Source organism: Erpetoichthys calabaricus, chromosome 1, assembly GCF_900747795.2.
Source record: "Erpetoichthys calabaricus chromosome 1, fErpCal1.3, whole genome shotgun sequence".
Taxonomy (NCBI): domain Eukaryota; kingdom Metazoa; phylum Chordata; class Cladistia; order Polypteriformes; family Polypteridae; genus Erpetoichthys; species Erpetoichthys calabaricus.
In genome coordinates this window covers 312,848,383-312,869,447 of record NC_041394.2, presented here as the reverse complement: position 1 = coordinate 312,869,447, position 21,065 = coordinate 312,848,383, and the positions used below count along the sequence as shown (strand labels likewise).

The window sequence follows — 21,065 nt, the reverse complement described above, 5'->3', positions numbered from 1 at the left end:
AGGAATCTGATATCTCAGATTGGGGGGAATTCACATACTAACTGGAAAAAGTCATGTTGATGATGTCACATACAGTGGAACCTCGGTTCACGACCATAAATCGTTCCAAAACTCTGGTCGTAAACCGAGTTGGTTGTGAACCGAAGCAATTTCTCCCATAGGATTGTATGTAAATACAATTAATCTGTTCCAGACCGTACAAACTGTATGTAAATATATATGTATTTTAGTTTTTAAGCACAAATATAGTTAATTATACCATAGAATGCACAGCGTAATGGTAAACTAAATGTAAAAACATTGAATAACACTGAGAAAACCTTGAACAACAGAGAAAACTAACACTGCAATAGTTCGCGCTATAGTGCTAGGAACCGCTCGCTAAAACACTTTTTTTAATGAGTTTTAAGCACAGAGGAAAAATAAACATTTGAAAAATCCGTAATTTAATAAACCACCAAGAAAAGTAACATTGCAACAATGCAGGCTACGAACCGATCACTGTAAATAGAACTAAAAACAAAAACAAGCCTTCTCCACCTTATGCGTCCCTCGCTCGCTCTCTCTCGCGCCTGTGTGTGTGTGCGCGTGCGTCTCTCTTTTGCGAGCCTGGAGCGCCTGTTTGTGTATCTCTCTAGCGCGCTCCTGTGTGTGTGCACCTCTCTCTCCCGCGCCTGTGTGTTTGTGCGTGCGTCTCTCTTTTGCGAGCCTGGAGCGCCTGTGTGTGTGTCTCTGTAGCGCTCCTGTGTGTGTGCACGCCACTCTCTCCCGCGCCTGTGTGTGTGTGCGTGCGTCTCTCATTTGCGAGCCTGGAGCGCCTGTGTGTGTGTCTCTCTAGAGCGCTCCTGTGTGTGTGCGCGCGCCTCTCTCACGCATGCTCCTGTGTGTGTGCGCAGCTCTCTCTGTTGTGCTGCCTGTGAGTGTGCCTCTGTCTCTTGTGCTGCCTCTCTCTCGTGCTGCCTCTGTGTGTGTGTGTGTGTGTGCGTGTGTGTATGTGTGTGTCTCGCTCTCTCTCTCTCTTGCTCGCTGCACAGGAAATGCACAGGGAGAGACCGAACATGTACAAACCGAAAGGGAAACTGGCTTGTTCGTGTACCGAGTGTGTGGTCGTGAACCGAGGCAAAAGTTTGGCGAACTTTTTGGTCGTAAACCGAGTTGTATGTGTACCGAGACGTTCGTGAACCGAGGTTCCACTGTATTGCACACTCCAAATTATCTGGCATAATAAATGCGTAGCAACCATCTGCAAAAATGTCGCCCTCAAAAAAACAACATGCCATCATGTGGAGAATGTAATTCATTTTCCACATTATTAAAAACCCTTTTAAATAAAAAATAGACATAATGAATGGATTGTTGGATCGCTAAACAAAGACACAGTCAGAATATCCTTGGATAAATTACTGAAACCAAGAAGACTGAAAAACTGCTAAAAAAACCACAAAGTTTATCCACAATTTCTGATAATCATAAAGTGTATGACCTAAACATTTTAATCTTCACTATGGTGACATCACAGGCACTACATAGCAATGTGGTTAGCTACAGAACACAAATTAATCCCAAAATGGCTGTGTTTTAACTATTTTAAAACAGGATAAACCTTAAAATCCCTCAAAGAGACACAAAGAAAATAAAATAAATGCTAATTAAATGCAGGCGGCACAGTGGAACAGTGGTAGCGCTGCTGCCTCGCAGTTAGGAGACCCGGGTTCGCTTCCCAGGTCCTCCCTGTGTGGAGTTTGCATGTTCTCCCCGTGTCTGCATGGGTTTCCTCCCACAGTCCAAAGACATACAGGTTAGGTGGATTGGCGATTCTAAATTGGCCCTAGTTTGTGTGTGTCCTGTGGTGGGTTGGCACCCTGCCCAGGATTGGTTTGTGCCCTGGAATTGGCTCCAGCAGACCCCTGTGTTCGGATTCAGCAGGTTGGAAAATGGATGGATAATTAACTGCATACAAAATTAAAGAAAAAACAGAATCATATAAGAAAAATTATTCAGACCAGTTTGAAATTTACCCTTTTCTTTTAGAAGTGTTTGAAAAGCAGTGCCAAACAGCTTCAATAACATCTTATTAATTACAACTAAAGATGTAGAAATAGATACTGAAGAAAAGCTTTAACTACACTGTATAAGCCATAAATTGAGAAGAAACAATTTCAAGCTTTCATTAAAGATTTCAGGAACTCTGAATGAAAAAGGGGCATGGAAACAGGTGTTGAGGGTACATTGGGTAAGCTTATTTTTGTTTGAATAAAATGACGTTATGTATTTTAATACATTCTTCTTTATCTTGGTGCCATGAAATAGAGACGTGCTGCATGCTGGTTGAATATGCAAGCAGGAATTTCATGTGATGATACTACTGCTGCTTCTGTGTATTGATGGTCGGTTATTTTCACCAGTTGCATTAAATTACATAACTGGAATAGACTGCAGCTTTGGAACTAGAACATAGATAGAACATATTACAGAAGCTCTTTAAATAAATAGCTACATAAACAGATAAAAAAAATAAAATATATACACACACACGATGGTGTGAACACACACCAGAATGATTAAAATGGAAGAAAATTTAAAAAGTAGGAAAAGTTCAGACTTGGCTTTCACAGTTTCAGTGAGGCACTATGCAGATGTATTGTGGATGGTATAAAGGAGCCCCAGTAGTGTTTCTTCACACACTTCTGATGAATAATTCATTGGCTGTCCTCAGTGTTAGTGTGCCAGAGAGGATGTGTAGCATTGTTCATAATGGCGCTCAGTTTTATTTTAATTTTCTCCTGTGCTATGACCTCTAGGGTGTCCAGAATGCACTCTATAACTAAGCCTTGCCCATTTAGTTAGCTTGTTGATTTGGTGGGACTCTCTTGAAGTGATGTTACCAGCCCAACACACAACAATACAGTATAGAAAAATGCATTGGCCATCACAGAGTTATAGAAGATGTGAAAGATGTCACTACACACTTTAAAGGAACACAGTCTAATAAGAAAAAAAGAGTCTGCTCTGCGTTTTATGATATAGTTCTTCTATGTTATGAGACCAGTCCAATCTGTCATTAATGTGGTCCCCCACATACTAGTAGGATAGGATCATCTCTACATTCACTCCTTGAAAAGTGACCAGACATAGAGGCTCTTTGGTGTGGTGAAAATCAATAACTAGCTCCTTGGTTTTGCTGATGTTAAGTTTCAGACAATTCTTTCTGCACCAAGAAACACATTTCTCCACCTAACTCTTGTGCTCTGCTTCATTCCGCTTAGCAATACACCCCATAAGTGCAGAATCATCTGAGAATGTATGCAGGTGACATAACCTGGTATAATATTTATAGGGTGTATGGAGTGAAAAGCAGACAGGACTGTTCCTTGTGGTGCTCCAGTGTTGCTCACATCCATATCAGAGACAGAGTACTTGAGTCTCACAAACTGTGGTCTGCTTCACAGATAGTCCATTATCCAGGACACCATAGGCTCATCCACCTGCATAGCTCTGAGTTTACTCCTTAACAGCGATGGTTGGATGATGCTGAATTCACTGGAGAAATCAAAGAACACGATCCTCACAGTGCTGCCAGCTTTGTTCTAATGAGAAAAAGCTTTGGGAAGCAGACCTTTCACCCTAAAGACTGTTCAGATTTGCAACTACAAGTGTTCATCTCATAACGGGATTTCCTGTTTTTGAAGATAAAGTAACCAAATTAAGAATGTCCTAGAGTTTTGTTTCTATAACTGTTGAGAAATTTCCTTACAAGTCCTAATGTAAGTATCTCAAACTCCAGTCCTGGAGGGCCGCAGTGGCTGCCGGTTTTCATTCTAACCTTTTTCTTAATGAGTGACCTGTTTTTGCTGCTAATTAACTTCTTTTGAACTAATTTTAATTGACTTGTTCTTGAAGACAGACCCCTCAGTTATTTATGTTTCCGTAGTTAGCAGTCAAGCAATAATGAGATATAAAATGAGCCAAACACGACCAGCAAACTGTGTCCATCAATATTGGAAAATAGAAAGGGTGAAGGTCTCAGGAATGCTGATTTACTCAGGTCCCCAAAACATTTTACCAGTGCTCTTAGAAAAGTAAAGAAAAAATCAACAATTTTGAAAATGTATGCCATTGCACAAAGAGAGCAGCAACAAGCCATGGAATTAAAGAACGGGTTTAATTAACAACAAGACTTGGTGCCTAATTAAGCAACTGGTCGGAGTCAAATTGGTTGGAGTTTGAGGACCTAACTTAGTTGGTCTTCTGTTGGCTCACTCACTTCACATTTCATTTCTGATTAAGGAAAGAAATGAAACAATTCAGGGGAACGATGAAGAAATTCAGGGGAAAAAATCTTAAAAGAACAAGTCAATTAAAATTAATTCAAAAGAAGTTAATTATCAGCAAGAACTGGTCACTAACAAAGAAAACGGTTTAAGTGAAAACCTGCAGCCACTGTGGCCCTCCAGAACTGGAGTTTGAGATCCCTGTCCTAATGCATGAAGAGTAAAGACAGTGGTAGAGATAATCTTGTTTTTAACTGCTTTTCAGAAGAATATTCAGACAAAGCAGAGGTTGGTACACAAAGAACAGTCATCAATAGCTAAAGCTCACGGAGCAACGCTAAACCTGAATTTGTTAAATGAAACACTGAAGTCTCACATAAAGTCTCTCTTTGAGTCACACAAAGTTCAGACATCATTATGATCACAAGATGTAATATCATGGTGACTGGAACCACCAAAATGGAGGCAAACATGAAAAACAAAAGCACCAAATGGCAGCTATAATGATATCACTGTAAAAACAACAAAAATATTTTAAAAGGTATTCATTTATGCAATCCTGATGTTTTATTTCCCCTTGTTTTGTATAAATGGGATATTTCTGCCACTCCTCTGTTTCTATCTATCTATCTATCTATCTATCTATCTATCTATCTATCTATCTATCTATCTATCTATCTATCTATCTATCTATCTATCTATCTATCTATCTATCTATCTATCTATCTATCTATCTATCTATCTATCTATCTATCTATCTATCTATCTTTAGCTTAGTTTATGTTGAATATATTTTACTTTATGTTACATTGCAATTATTTGGAGTGCTAACAACATGAATTTGGAAAATAATTTGTGCCAATATGAAATGTTATTCCGAATAAAGTCTTGCCACAGGAGAAAAAAAAACGGATCAGAAAGATGTAGTCAATAACAAAAGAAAAGATCTTAACTAAGACTTCAAAAGAAAAATCATCGCCAAAACGTTAACCAGAAATCAAAGCTGAAAAATAACATAGCCAAGATTCTTTAACAAGAAAATTGAATAAAAAAGGAAACGCAAGCAAAGTCTTTGGTCATCTGTAATCTTGGATAGCGATGGTGATGGGACAGAAAGGCAACCTTTTATCCTGTCACTTAAGTGATGGCACACAAGCACTTTGTTGTAACTAAAGGAAAAAAATAAAAAGAAACAACGAGTAACATCAGTAAAAAATAAACCTTCTATTTAAGCCTTTGAAATTGCTGCCAGTATGAACAGCCACTGACAAAGATTAATTCTCCACTACTCAAAATGTCAGTGGAATACACAAAATAATGGTGAAGTATGACAATAGTTTCACAAAAAATTGATGGAAATAGCGAACATGTAAAGATATGCACAGACCGTACGTCTTGGAAAAAACACCTCTGAGACTACCATCATGAACACTGGGGTTCCCCAGGCTGTGTTCTAAGCCCTCTACTGTTCACCTTGTTGACTCGCGACTGCTGTGCCAATTACAACTTGAATCATATCATAAAATTCGCAGACGACACAATAGTAGTGGGCCTCATCAGTAATGACGATGACTCTGCATACAGAAAGGAAGTCAATCAACTCATTGCCTGGTGTGGAAAAAACAACCTGGCACTGAATGACAACAAAACAAAAGAGACCATTGTTGACTTCAGGAGAAAGCACATGCCACACTGGCCACTTACAATCCATGGAAACAGTGTGGAGTCAGTGAGAAGCACCAAGTTTCTGGGAGTGCACATTACAGATGACCTGACATGGACCACAAATACCACTTCTCTTGTCAAGAGGGCACAACAGCGACTTAATTTTCTCTGAAGGCTGAAAACAGCAAACCTTCCCTCTCCTGTCCTCACAACTTTCTACAGAGACACTATAGAAAATATATTGACCAGCAGCATCTCAGTTTGGTATTGTAGCTGCACTGTCGCTGAACAGAAGATACTTCGAAGAGTGGTGAGGACAGCAGAGAAAATCATCGGTCCTCACTCCCATCTGTTCAAGAATTACACTACTCACGTTTCAAGATCAGATCTATTAAGATCATAAAAGATCCCACACTCCCGGCACATGAGCTGTTTGAACTTCTGCCCTCTGGAAAACGTTAACACAGTATGCACTGCGGAACGACCAGATTTAACAGGAGCTTCTTCCCCCAGGCCATCAGAATACTAAACTCTGTTAAATAACCTTTGACCTTTTGCTCTCTTACTTACTGTGCACTTTATTACCACAAATAGGTCTTAAGTTTACATTATATTGTATTGTAATATTGTACAATATTACATTGTCTATATTGTATATATTATGTAGAAATATTGTATCCATATAGTGCAATATCACAATCACTGTGAAATGATGTGCAATATTTTCTTTCATATTATATTTCACCCACAGACTGGCTTACATTTATATATATCTTTTGTTTTTATTGTTTGTACTGTGCTGCCTTGTGCTGTCTTACCTACTTTCTGTGTAAGAAGTGAAATGTTTGTAATGTCTGTATGTTGTCTTGCATGCACCTGTCTTTTATGTGCAAAAAAGCCTGGAGAAATGTAGTTTCGTTCAGCTATGCATCCGTTGTTTTACTGTTGTATGGTATGAATGACAATAAAGTTCACTTACTTACTTACTTATATATGATAAAAAAGCAAGTTCTTCAAATTCTCGGCTGCAGCAGTCATCAAACTTACAAGCAAACTGGCAGGGACATCTGCCAAGCCAGGTATAATACAAAGTGATTGGCATGTCTTTTACATACATGATGACCAGTAGAGGCCCACACGTTGAGTTCTTCATAAGTAAGTGATAAACAGACAACATTGACTCATGGTTACCTCAGGGTTCTTGCAGTGCTTTTACAACATGCCAAAAATACCATGAAGAGAAATGAGTGAGTTTGATAGGAACAGAATTCCTGGACTATTTTGTGCATGTTGGCCATCCAGAAGAAACGGGACAGTGCTAGAAACAATGAACACAGTAGCAATTACTGTTGTCTTTAGTATTTACAATGTCTTTGTGTTGGTGCTTTATTTGCTTGACCAGATCAAATTCCACACAGGTTGATGTTGTTGTGACAATAAAGCATTTACTTACAGCTCAGCTCCAGCACCTATTAGGAAGAACTTAGATGAGCCTGAAGAAAACCACTGCTGAACAATCAGTGGACACATGGAGTTAATTACCCAGTAGTGTGGTTGTGAGCAGGACTTTAGGAACCATGAGGTCTTGACTATTTGGACAATGACAGGTCTTCTATACATGCTTTGTTTATCGAATAGCAATATGGAGTCATATGTAGATTACTTTGTAATGCTTCATCACATAGCTTAAAGCCTTAAAAACTCATAGTGTCTGTGACAACTTCAACAATTGACAGGTTGTGATTGCTAGTTTTGTTTAGAATGGAGTTGAGCTAGAAGAGCCTTAAATACTATGCTGTCATGTTCATTTATTATTCTCATGCTCTCTTTGGCATGATGATTATTGAATTTATACATTTTAATAATGCAAACAACATCTGTGAATGACATTTCTGTGCAATACCCCACCAAAGCAACAGTTGTCACTTTCTGGAACATCATTTCTTATAATAGTAAGATGTATATTCTCATTGAGGCTTTGTTTAACCACAATGTATTGAGGAAATCCTGCCACCAATCATGTGATTCTTCTTCAATAGCTACCCGATGACCCTTTCTAGTACATTCCTGAACCCATTCAGCAATATTTCAAGATTATGCATGTCCCTAAATCTTCCTTCAATACAGCCTTTGTGGAACATTCCAGGATAACAATTACTATCCTCTTCACGCTATCAGAGGACCACTGCAACCTCTAGTGCATATGCTACTTGACGTTTGCCACCTGATTACTGTTTTGGAGGTTATGTTTGGTAATACCCCTATGTGTGGCACCATATTGGTCCAAATATTGCTCCTACATTAAGTTTTGGAATCCTTATTTACTCACATGCTGTCTGTTGTATACTCTGGTTTTCATACAAATTGGCCCAAATATTTTTGGCACATATAATATCAGGTCTATCATAAAATTAAAGAGAACTAAAAAGACTTTTATGGGAATTATTACGACACACAATTACGTGTCAGTTCTTCCCTGGAAGCAAAATTAGAAATTGCCATTTGTGAGGACCATCAGCACATTGGTTTCAGCTCTTTGAATTTTTTCAGTTAGTGTCATTCATTTCAATCGGACTTATTAATTTTAGGACAAACCTTGTACAGTATGTGTGTGTTTTATATACTACTAGCCATCCCTTGTGGCTCTACCTGTGTAGTAGTGAAACAGGACAAACTTTAAAAATCGATAAACAAACATGTATCGCTAGCTAAGCAGCGGCAAAACACAGAGGCAGACTGACTCCCTGCTCCTGATATCATGCTTCCCCCTCCCCTCAGCCCGCTGCGTCTCTCTCGGATTTGCGCAAAATAATCGGTACCGCAACTGAACTATGATTCTTAGCACGATGAGAGAACTCGTAAAATCAACCCGGATTGTTCAAGCAGATTATAAAAAAAAACACGATCTAAATCCATCAAGTAGTTCTCTCATGAAAAGCAGGCAGAAATACTGACAGACAGACATTGGATTTTATATATATAGAAATATGTACACCGATCATCCACAACATTAAAACCACTGACAGGTGAAGTGAATAACAGAAAGTTCTTGAAGATGAAAAAATGGGCAATTATAAGGATCTGAGCGACTTTGACAAGGGGCTAAATTGTGACTGCTAGACTACTTAGTCAGAGCATCTCTAAAACAAAAGGTCTTGTGAGGTGTTCCCAGCATTCAGTGGTTAGTACCTACCAAAAATTATTCAAGGAAGGACAGCCAGTGAACTGGCGACAGGGTCATAAGCACTCAAAGCTAACTGATGCACATGGGGAACAAAGGCTAGCTTATGTAGAACTCATGTAGTATAAATTGCTTAAAAACGTAATGCTGGCCTTGACAGAAAGATGTCAGAACACACAGTGCATCACAGCTCACTGCATATGATGAGGAGTAGCTACATACAGGTCAGAGTGCCCATGCTGGCCCCTGACGAAACCATTTACAATAGCTACGTGAGTATCAGAACTGGAACATGCAACAGTGGGAGAAGGTAGGCTGGTTTAAAGAATCACATGTTCTTTTAGATCAAGTAGATGGCCGGGTGTGTTTGTCATCTACCTGGCAAAGAGATGGCATCAGGATGCACTATAGAAAGAAGGCAAGCCAGCAGAGGCAGTGTATTTGCTGTGGGCAATGTTCTGCTGGGAAACCTTAGGTCAAGGCATTCACATGAATGTTACTTTGATAAGTACCTAAAGATTGTTGTAAACCATGAACACCCATTTATGGCAACGGTATTTCCTCATGGCAGTGACCTCTTTTGCAGGATAATGCACCCTTCCCTACAGCAAAACTTGCTCAGGAATGGTTTGAGGAAAATGACAAAGTGTTCAAGGTGTTGACTTGGCCTCCAAGTTCCCTGGACCTTAATCCCTTCAAGCATATGTGGGATTTTCTGGAAAAATAAATCCAATCTATTGAATCCCTCCTGCCTTGCAACCTAAAGGATCTGCTGCTAATGTCTCCTTCAGAAGTCTTGAGGAGTCCATGCCTCAATGGGCCACAGCAGTTTTGGCAGGTGGTTTTAATGTTGTGGCTGATTGGTGTTTAGATTATTTTAAAAATTTCAGAAGTATATACTAACCTTCTAAACCTGTCCAGTAAGACTAGTATTAGGAAAAACAAAATCAAATGGAAAAAATCGAAAAGAAAATAACATGACAGTGGGTGGAACTATGGAACAGCAGTCAGAGATGCTGCCACAATGATCTAACATCTTGGGTCTGAATCCAGTTGTTGCCTGTTGTTGCCTGTATGGGGTCTGCACATGCCTGCACATTCCTCACGATTTCTACTCCCACATCCAAAAAATGAACAGGTTAGGTTTTCTGATGGCTCCAACTTGGTGACAGCGTGAATGAATAGGCCCCATGATGGGCTGATCCCCTGCCCAGTGACAGTTCCTGCCTTGTTCCCAATGATGGTCGTATGGGCTCTGGCCCATGGTGACTCTAGATTCAATTAAGCAGGTTAGTGTGAATGATATGACAGTAGCTAGGGAAACTGGGAGACGGAATACGAATCTCAGCCCAGATATTGTCTGTGCAGAGTTTGCATGTACTCTCCATGTCATTGTGGCCTTCACTTCAAGTGCTCCATTTTTTAATTATCTAGAGAATGTGAGTGTGAATATACCCTGTGATGGACTGGGACTCCATCTGGAGTAGGTTCCTAGCTTATGGATAAACGTTCTCTGAATTACTCAAGTTTGTGTATCTATAGATGGATAATGAAAAAAAACTTTATTTTATATCACCTTTCAAAGGTGAAAATCCCCCAAACATGCTTCACTGGCAGGTAAAATGTTTGCAAACAGGACAAATTTTATAATTGGAATACAAGCAGGTAAAGTACCGGTGTCCACATTGTGAGCTAGAAGCGGGGCCTAACACTTCATTCAGTGGTTTAAAGATTTAGCTGTTAAGCTACATAATCTGCCTTTTTAAACAAATAGAAATGAAGAGGGGACATGACTGAAGTGTTTAAATTATAAAAGGAATTAGTACTGTAGATCCCAGTTGTCACTTTAAAATAACTTCTTCTATAAGAGTTGGAAACTTGATAGGAGCAAATTTCACAGAAATGTAAGAACATTTTTTTTCATACAAAGAACCACAGACACATTGTTCCAAAGAAGCACAGAATAAATTGCCCAGTGTGTGTTGGAGTGTAAGGACTTTAGGGACCATCAGATCTTGATTTTTATTTTGGACAATCTAGGGGGATAGAATGGGCAAGCTTACTGGGCTGAGCGGAATTTTCCAATGATCTAATAATAACTGCAACAGTAATTTACCTTACAAAATATTTCATGATTTAATGGCTTTAATTACATTTCCTGCATCAGTATTTTCTCATCACATATGAGTTAGTTTAATTGTTAGGAAGAGAAGAGATAGTAGCCAAGAAATCTCCCCAATCTCATGCCCTCGGACATAAACAATCTATCAATAATATAAAGTCAAAATCTGGTGACTTCTAAAATCACTGTCTACTTAGCCTTTTATGCCACTGGATGCCACAAAGGTTGTGATCTCTGTTGAGATAAAGCATTTTGTATATGTGGGGCTTGAGTGTATACCCACAAATAAAAAGCTGCAGTGGTTTCCTCAAGTGGACTTACACAATGTATCCCACAATGAAGTTCCATATCAGAGGCCGAGGTCACCGAGGTAGTTAAAAAGCTCAGAGGTGGCGGGGGCCCTGGGTTCCTCAAGGTTCTGGATGTTGTGGGGCTGTCCTGGCTGACACGTCTCTGTAGCATTGCATGGACATTGGGGGTAGTACCTCTGGATTGGCAAACCGGGTTGGTGGTCCCCCTTTTTAAGAAGGGTGACCAGAGGATGTGTTCCTACTATAGGTGGATCACACTCTTCAGCCTCCCCGGTAAGGTCTATTCAGGGATGCTGGAGACGAGAGTTTGACAGTTGAATCTCGGATTCAAGAGGAACAATGCAGATTCAGTCCCGGCCTTGGAACACTGGACCAGCTCTACATCCTGGCTAGGATCCTGGAGGGGGCATGGGAGTTTTCCCAACCAGTCCACATGTGTTTTATGGATTTGGAGAAGGCATTCAACCATGTCCCTCAAAGCATCCTGTGGGGTGTGCTCCAAGAGTATGGGGTACAAGGCTCGTTGTTACAAGCCATTCAGTCCCTGTACAGGAGGAGCAGGAGCTTGGTCCGCATTGCCGGTAATAAGTCGAACTCATTTCCTGTTGAGGTTGGACTCTGCCAGGGCTGCCCTTTGTCACCGATTCTGTTCATAAGTTTTATGGACAGAATTTCTAGGCGCAGCCAAGGAGCGAAGGCGGTCTGGTTCGGTGACCTCAGAATCTCGTCTCTGCTATTTGACATGGTCCTGTTGGCTTCAACGGACAGTGACCTCCAGCTCTCACTGGAGCGGTTCGCAGCTGAATGTGAAGCAGCAGGGATGAGAGTCAGCACCTCTAAATCCGAGGCCATGGTTCTCTGCCGGAAAAGGGTGGAATGCTCTCTCCAGGTTGGGAACACATTACTGCCTCAAGTGGAGGAGTTCAAGTATCTCGTGAAGGGAAGTGAGGGAAGAATGAAGCAGGAGGTCGACAGATGGATTGGTGCGGCATCTGCAGTAATGCGGGCTCTGCAACGGTCCGTTGTGGTGAAGAGAGAGCTGAGCCAAAAGGCGAGGCTGTCGATTTACCAGTCGATATACGTACCTACCCTCACCTATGGCCACAAGCTTTGGGTAGTGACCAAAACAGCAAGATCACGGATACAAGCGGCCGAAATTAGTTTTCTCTGCAGGGTGGCTGGACTTTCCCTTAGAGATAGGGTGAGGAGTTCAGTTATCTGGGAGAGACTTTGAGTAGAGTCGCTGCTCCTCCACATTGAGAGAAGTCAGTTGAGGTGGTTTGGGCATCTGGTCAGGAGGCCCCCTGAACGCCTCCCTAAGGGGGTGTTCCTGGCATGTCCCAATGGGAGAAGGCCACGGGGCAGACCCAGGACACACTGTAGGGATTATATCTCCTGGCTGGCCTGGGAATGCCTCGGGGTCCCCCCAGAGCAGCTGAAGGAGGTGGCAGGAGAGAGGGAGGTCTGGGCTTCCCTGCTTAGGCTGCTGCCCCCACGACCCGACTTCGGATAAGCAGTGGACAATGGATGGATGTATGGTTACCCTAACAGCATGTCTTGACTGGGCAATGGAAAAACCTGTGTGGGCAGGGAGGAAATGCGGCAACCCTACTCAAAGGAAGCAAACCAAGTCCAAGCTCTGTGAAACACGGGAGCTGCCACGATGTGCTCTGTCTACTACATTACCAGTTTTACAGATTTCCATTCATCCATTCTCTGAATCCACTCTTTCAAGTACAAAGTCAAAGCCTATTTCTGACACTGTGGGTGCATGGTGGGAATTAACACTGGATGGGATGCCATTTATCACCAGTGGACACTTATGGACACACCTTGACAATTGAGAGTTATGACATTTTATGATGTGTGGGAGGATTCCAGCTGAAAAGTACAAGGGGAGAACTTGCAGACTGAATTCTGCAGGTATAGAACAGCACTGAATGAGGGTCCAATTGATTTGAGGGAAAAATGTCACCTGCCATATCTTTCATTTAATCGATCAATTTTGATTTTGGTTAGAACACACAAGCAAAAAGAAACAAGGAAATGCAAGGCCACTCAATACATTTGTGTCCGTTTTGGTTCTCCTCCTTTAAGCTACTCAAGGCTGTAAACATCTTTTGAGAATGTGCTGCTCAAAGCTACAGCTTGATTTTTAATTTTCACTTTCATCAAGGAATGGTGCAGTGGTTGGCACAGCTGCCTCACAGTTTCAGAGTCTTGCACTGCTTGTGTAGAATTTGCATCTCCTATCTGAGTTTTTATTTTCTTCAGCTTCTCTGCCTTCGCACAAAAAATATGTGTGATTTGTGATTTGTTAATATTTTTTGATTTGCTAGGGTTAGTGTGCCTGGCACCCAATGAGGGATTAGTTCCTGCCAACATGCCCAGTACTTCCAGGATTGACACCAGTTCCCTGTGGTCTTAAAATGGATAAATAAGTCACCCTTCTGGCTCAGTCTCTGTCTGTTCAGGTCCCTTTGTGATCATGTGTGGAGTACAGCACCTTTATCTCTAAATAGACTCAGTGGCTGACCACACGTAATGTTAGTCGGCCCCAAGCTATTGTTATTTTATCCTGTTTTGTTGCCACCTCAGGAACTTTGATTTGTCCATCCATATATTTTCCAGATCTTCACATCCCTGGAGCAACAGGCACAAATCGTGGGCCAAATGAGGATGGATGTCCTCAAAACAATATCAATTTGCTAAACAGTATGCCTTTCATTTATGTGGGGAAACCCATTTGAACATGGGGAGAACATGTAATCGCCATACAAAAAGAACAATAACGTTGAGGGTTTGAGATGCTAACCTTGGCATTCCCCACTCCATGGCCACTCTTGAGCTTGACTTATTTTGTTTATTAACTTCATCAGTAAAGCAGTGGTTTGTGTTGCTACATCTTCACAGATGAAGAATCCTGGATTTAAATCCAGCAGCAAGTTGTTGTCTCTGTGGAGTGTGCAGGTTCTCCATGTGTCCCATTGGGTGATCCATTTATTCTCCAAAGATATGCAGCTTTGGTTAACTGACACCTCTAAACAGGCCCTAACCCTTGCCTGCTTCTATCTATCTATCTATCTATCTATCTATCTATCTATCTATCTATCTATCTATCTATCTATCTATCTATCTATCTATCTATCTATCTATCTATCTATCTATCTATCTATCTATCTATCTATCTATCTATCTATCTATCTATCTATCTATCTATCTATCTATCTATCTATCTATCTATCTATCTATCTATCTATTCTTATATGCTCACTGTAAAAGGTGATGTATATATGTAGATAAATTACAATTTGGCAATTTATTAGATATTTTTTATTTCTACATTTTACATTTTACCTGTGTCTGTGCCTACTGTCCTTCCACATCCTAATGATACAAATGTTGGCCATGATTATACACCTACATAGCCAACTATCTGTGTTCCACCAGTATTTCAGTTAAAACAATGCATTTTTATTTGTTTTCTGTCCCTAAACTATCTTGCGTTCACATGATTTTCCTGAAACACTAGGATGCAATGAGACAGAAGTTTATTCTATCATTGTGATCGTACTGGATGGGCTTCTGAATTTCCAAATTTTGCCTTTTAACATGCATCTAAGAGGTATGGTTGGACAAATAAAGTTCTATCTATCTATCTATCTATCTATCTATCTATCTATCTATCTATCTATCTATCTATCTATCTATCTATCTATCTATCTATCTATCTATCTATCTATCTATCTATCTATCTATTCTGATATGCTCACTATAGAAGGTGGTGTATAAAGTAAAGATTTACTCTCAAACTGTTATATGCTATTTACCTTGTTTTAAATAAGTTTACAATATATGTAGATAAATGACAATTTAACAATTTATTAGATATTTTTAATTTATACATAGCAGTCTTTCAAGGAATAAAAATAACCGTTTATTGTATATAGCACCTTTCTGTAGTGAATAAATTCTCAATGTACTTTACAGAGCTGTATTTTTTACACAGTATATAGTATTTTTAAGTACACATTAGCAAATAATTTTACATGTAATTTAATATTTCTTTTGAAATGTATTCTCATTTTCTAAGTAAAGTTCCTTGGGATGATGTAACCTAATGGTGCTACATTAAATAATGATTGATTGATTGATTGATTGATTGATTGATTGATTGGTTGGATGGTTGGTTGATTGACAGGTGCAGCTCTGATTGGCATGCTGGGGCAGCAGTTAGGAGACAGGGTTCAAATTCCAGACAAAATGATTCTTTGTGTTGAAATTGCATGTTGTCCCTGGGTCTGCATTGGGTTTATTTCCATTAACTTCATGTGTCATGCATGTCCCCCGTCATTTTAAACTGGCATTGTTTAAGTGAATGTGCCCCCATGATGGACTAGCAACCCTTCCAGGACTCATTCCTGCCTTGAGGCAGGCAGCATGACATATAAGATACAGTGCTGGACAGTAAACCACAGAGGCTGCTGGCTCAGTCTGTTCCTCTGCCCCACTGTGTCACCCTGAGCATGTCACTTAACCTACCTAAAAAATACCATTGTAGAATGGACCTGTAAAGCGTCTTGGGATGGTTTTCACTATAGGAAGGGCCTATATAAAATAAAGTCTGTTTGCTTTGAGCAACCTGTATTGGAATAATTAAGTAAAAGAAGTGCATGGATACTAATCATTCCAAGGTGCTTCATGTATGTTAAGACAGACTCCCAAATCATTTTTGTTCATTTTACTGTGCTGTTTTGTCTTGCCTGCCTTGCACTGTAGGCTCTCCATTATCTACAGATTCAAATTCAAATCAGTTTATTGGCACAAAGTGCCATTCAGAAGAGTTGAAGTAGGCTCAGCACAAACAGAAATATTCAGCCAGATAAAATTCATAGAGTAGCTGAAGTCCAATAAGGGGGCTGCTTTGAAATGCAAGTGGTGCTGAATCCTGTTCTGGGGATACTATGTGTGTAACACACACATACACGACTGAGGGCATTGTTCGGATTTTAAATGTTTTAGCACATCTAAATCTGGATAAAGAGAACAACACTCCAAAATGAGATAAAGCTGATAAAATAATCTGTATTATTTATTTATTTTTCTTGTTAGTTATGTTGTTTGCTAGTCTAAGAAAAGTTCAAAAAGAGGAAGCATGTTTCATTCAGAGCCATCAGAATCAATTCAATCAAAGGTCCCACACTTCTAATATACCCTGTATAAAAAAAATTAAAAAGCAATCACAAAAAAGTTTAGACTTACCCGTTCAGCAAGCAAAGTCATAAAGCAGAGCAATTCTAATAAAAAGAGGATCACTTGCCAGCGGAGGCTCATGTCCATTCCTACAACTTGCCCAGGTTGTTGAGGTATGCAGAGCAGTGGACGACTTCACTAGACTGCATCCTCCTGCCCCGTCGCTCACTCCCTTTTAACATCCTCTGAAGCCCCACTCATTTTCCTGTGTCAGAGAGACACGCAGCACTTTCAACCCCCAGACCCTGATGGCTCCTTTCGCAGACAGGAAAAATAGGCAAACATGGCTGAAATTTGTTCAAACAAACAGCAGAAACCCCTAGAAAGTAGAAAAAAGAAGGATTTCCTTAAACAGGAATAAAAAGCAGGCACTCCAGAGAAAGCAGCGAGGGGGGAGGGTTTGGGAGTAGAATCTCCCGTTTTGCTGAAGGCTCAGTTAGTGTTTCCAATGCAGTCATGGTGAAAGCTGGGCATTTTGAAATGGGCTCTGAATGACCCTCTGGGGGAAGTTGAAACATGCATGAGAGAGAAAGGTCCAAAAACTGGGTGCCATTGACTGGACCATGGTTTTGTGCCAATAGGATAAATAAGAATTGGGATACGACATTTTAACAGGGGTGTGAACACCATAACAGAACTGTGGATTTGTTGTTTTAAATGTGCCTGAGGGCATACATGCATCTATCTATCTATCTATCTATCTATCTATCTATCTATCTATCTATCTATCTATCTATCTATCTATCTATCTATCTATCTATCTATCTATCTATCTATCTATCTATCTATCTATCTATCTATCTATCTATCTATCTATCTATCTATCTATTATATAGTGCCTTTCATCTATCTATCTATCTATCTATCTATCTATCTATCTATCTATCTATCTATCTATCTATCTATCTATCTATCTATCTATCTATCTATCTATCTATCTATCTATCTATCTAATATATTGTCTTTCTATTCTATTTAATATAGTGCCTTTCTAATCTATCTATCTATCTATCTATCTATCTATCTATCTATCTATCTATCTATCTATCTATCTATCTATCTATCTATTATATAGTGCCTTTCATCTATCTATCTATCTATCTATCTATCTATCTATCTATCTATCTATCTATCTATCTATCTATCTATCTATCTATCTATCTATCTATCTATCTATCTAATATATTGTCTTTCTATTCTATTTAATATAGTGTCTTTCTAATCTATCTATCTATCTATCTATCTATCTATCTATCTATCTATCTATCTATCTATCTATCTATCTATCTATCTATCTATCTATCTATCTATCTATCTATCTAATATATTGTCTTTCTATTCTATTTAATATAGTGCCTTTCTATTCTATCTATCTATCTATCTATCTATCTATCTATCTATCTATCTATCTATCTATCTATCTATCTATCTATCTATCTATCTATCTATCTATCTATCTATCTATCTATCTATCTATCTATCTATCTATGTTAGACGCAACAAAAGAAAGTTGCACTCTTTCACCTCCTGTTAGAGACTGCTATAGAAATCAGTCTTTGCATTACTTTATTTATTTTCTTGCTCCCCAACAGACACGGTTCCTTTACTTTTCATCGACCTTCATCATTGTGCTGCCTTACCAAACCCAAGGCCAGACTATAAGCACGGTCTACTTCATAAAGATGGGGTTGTTTGCTAAAGTCAAATGATAAATCATTTGATGGAACTCTGCCTCCTCGAGAGCCCTCCAGAAATTATCAGCTGGTTCATCTCTGCTGTTTCATACTTTTGCATACCTTTTTATTGTCTGATTGAAATCTGCTCGATGACAGCCCCTGAACCCTGCTTGTCGCTCGCCTGTCCAAATAGACCCAATTTAATGAAAAAGTGAGCAAGACATGCAATGCATTCTTCTGACCTTAAATTGAGCCGACTGTTAGATTTTATATTCATTATGCTTGTGACAGAATCAATATAAGCAGTTATTAAAATATTTTAATTTGGAAAGTAGACAAAAATAGCCAAAACACACTCATGTGTAAAAATATACCAAAGGGCACTGAGAGCAGATCTTCAAGGTTATGTGAAGGTTGATTTTGGATAGAGAAAAAAATTAAAAATTAAGAAGATGATGACACAGATTCTGCAATGGACAACAATGGATCCTGTCTTGTATTCTGTGCTGCTGGGATAGGTCCTGGCTGCCCACGTCCCTTAAATGGATTAAACAGAAATGTGAATTAAAAAATACACAAATGTTCAGATCAAAATAAATAAGAACAGTATTTTTATATTTCTTCATGCAGCTAAATTAAACCCACCTCTATGACACTGATTAGGAAAAAAATGGACATTAAAATGGTTCAATGGATCTTTATTTATAAGGTGCTGTTGAAAGTGCCCACTTTCAGATAGTATTGTTACAGTCACTACAATAATATGCATAACCATACAAATCAATCCACTGAATAACCTTACTGTGTTTTCTTCATTGGGTGTGTACATGTAATACAGAAGCTAAGCGAGGCAAACTGGAATTTCCTTTATTTGTTGCTCAGTAAGTATAATGTGTTTCATTGCACTGCAGTAAGTCAATTCCTGCCATGCTGAGCCACCTTATTACATAGATAGATAGATAGATAGATAGATAGATAGATAGATAGATAGATAGATAGATAGATAGATAGATAGATAGATAGATAGATAGATAGATAGATAGATAGATAGATAGATAGATAGATGTTTTGGGGTCTGTCTTAACATACATGAAGCACCTTGGAATGATCCATGCACTTCTTTTACTTAATTATTTCAATACAGGTTGCTCAAAACAAACAGACTTTATTTTATATAGGCCCTTCCTATAGTGAAAACCATCCCAAGGCGCTTTACAGGTCCATTCTACAATGGTATTTTTTAGGTAGGTTAAGTGACATGCTCAGGGTGACACAGTGGGGCAGAGGAACAGACTGAGCCAGCAGCCTCTGTGGTTTACTGTCCAGCACTGTATCCTATATGTCATGCTGCCTGCCTCAAGGCAGGAATGAGTCCTGGAAGGGTTGCCACTCCATCACGGGGGCCATTCACTTAAACAATGCCAGTTTAAAATGATGGGAGACATGCGAGGCACATGAAGTTAATGGAAATAAACCCAATGCAGACCCAGAGACAACATGCAAACTCGACATAGAGAATCATTTTTTCTGGAATTTGAACCCTGTCTCCTAACTGCTGCTCCAGCATGCCAATCAGAGCTGCACCTGTCAATCAACCAACCAACCAACCAATCGACCAACCAATCAATCAATCAATCAATCAATCAACCAATCAATCAATCAATCAATTAATCAATCATTATTTAATGTAGCACCATTAGGTTACATCATCCCAAGGAACTTTAATTAGCAAATGAGAATTCATTTCAAAAGAAATATTCCATTACATGTAAAATTATATGCTAAAGGGTACTTAAAAATACTATATACTGTATACAAATACAGCTCTGTAAAGTACATTGAGAATGTATTCACTACAGAATGGTGCTATATACAATAAACGTTTATTTTTATTCCTTGAAAGACTGCTAAGTATAAATTAAAAATATCTAAGAAATTGTTAAATTGTCATTTATCTATATATATTGTAAACTTATTATTTAAAACAAGGTAAATAGCATATAGCAGTTTGAGAGTAAATCTTTACTTTATACACCACCTTCTATAGTGAGCATATCAGAATAGATAGATAGATAGATAGATAGATAGATAGATAGATAGATAGATAGATAGATAGATAGATAGATAGATAGATAGATAGATAGATAGATAGATAGATAGATAGAACTTTATTTGTCCCACCATACCTCTTAGATGCCTGTTAAAAGGCAAAATTTTGAAATTCAGAAGTCCATCCAGTATAATCACAATGATAGAATAAACTTCTGTCTTATTGCATCCTAGTGTTTCAGGAAAATCATGTGAATGCAAGATAGTTTAGGGACAGAAAGCAAATAAAAATGCATTGTTTTAACTGAAATACTGGTGGAATGCAGATAGTTGGCTATGTAGGTATACAATCATGGCCAACATTTGTATCATTAGGATGTGGAAGGACAGTCGGCCCAGACACAGGTAAAACAGGGGCTGGTAGAACTGTAAAATAGAAGTGGTAAGCACAGCACTACCATGTCACCCAAAACAAAAATTAAAATAGAAAGCTAGAGAGTAGCAAAGCTTGCATCATGTACAATGTACTGCACATCT

At 39.1% G+C, this 21,065-nt stretch overlaps 1 protein-coding gene across 1 annotated transcript in view; it reads right to left on the bottom strand.

Moving 5' to 3' along the window:
* Positions 1 to 17,034, bottom strand: part of stab2 (stabilin 2) — a 253,190-nt gene extending 236,156 nt beyond the window's left edge. The window contains exon 1 of the mRNA XM_028817445.2: positions 16,813 to 17,034. Within this exon, the coding sequence (XP_028673278.2) occupies positions 16,813 to 16,890 (78 nt within the window). The 5' untranslated portion in view covers positions 16,891 to 17,034. The remainder of the gene's footprint in view (positions 1 to 16,812) is intronic.
* Between the last annotated feature and the right edge of the window lie 4,031 nt (positions 17,035 to 21,065).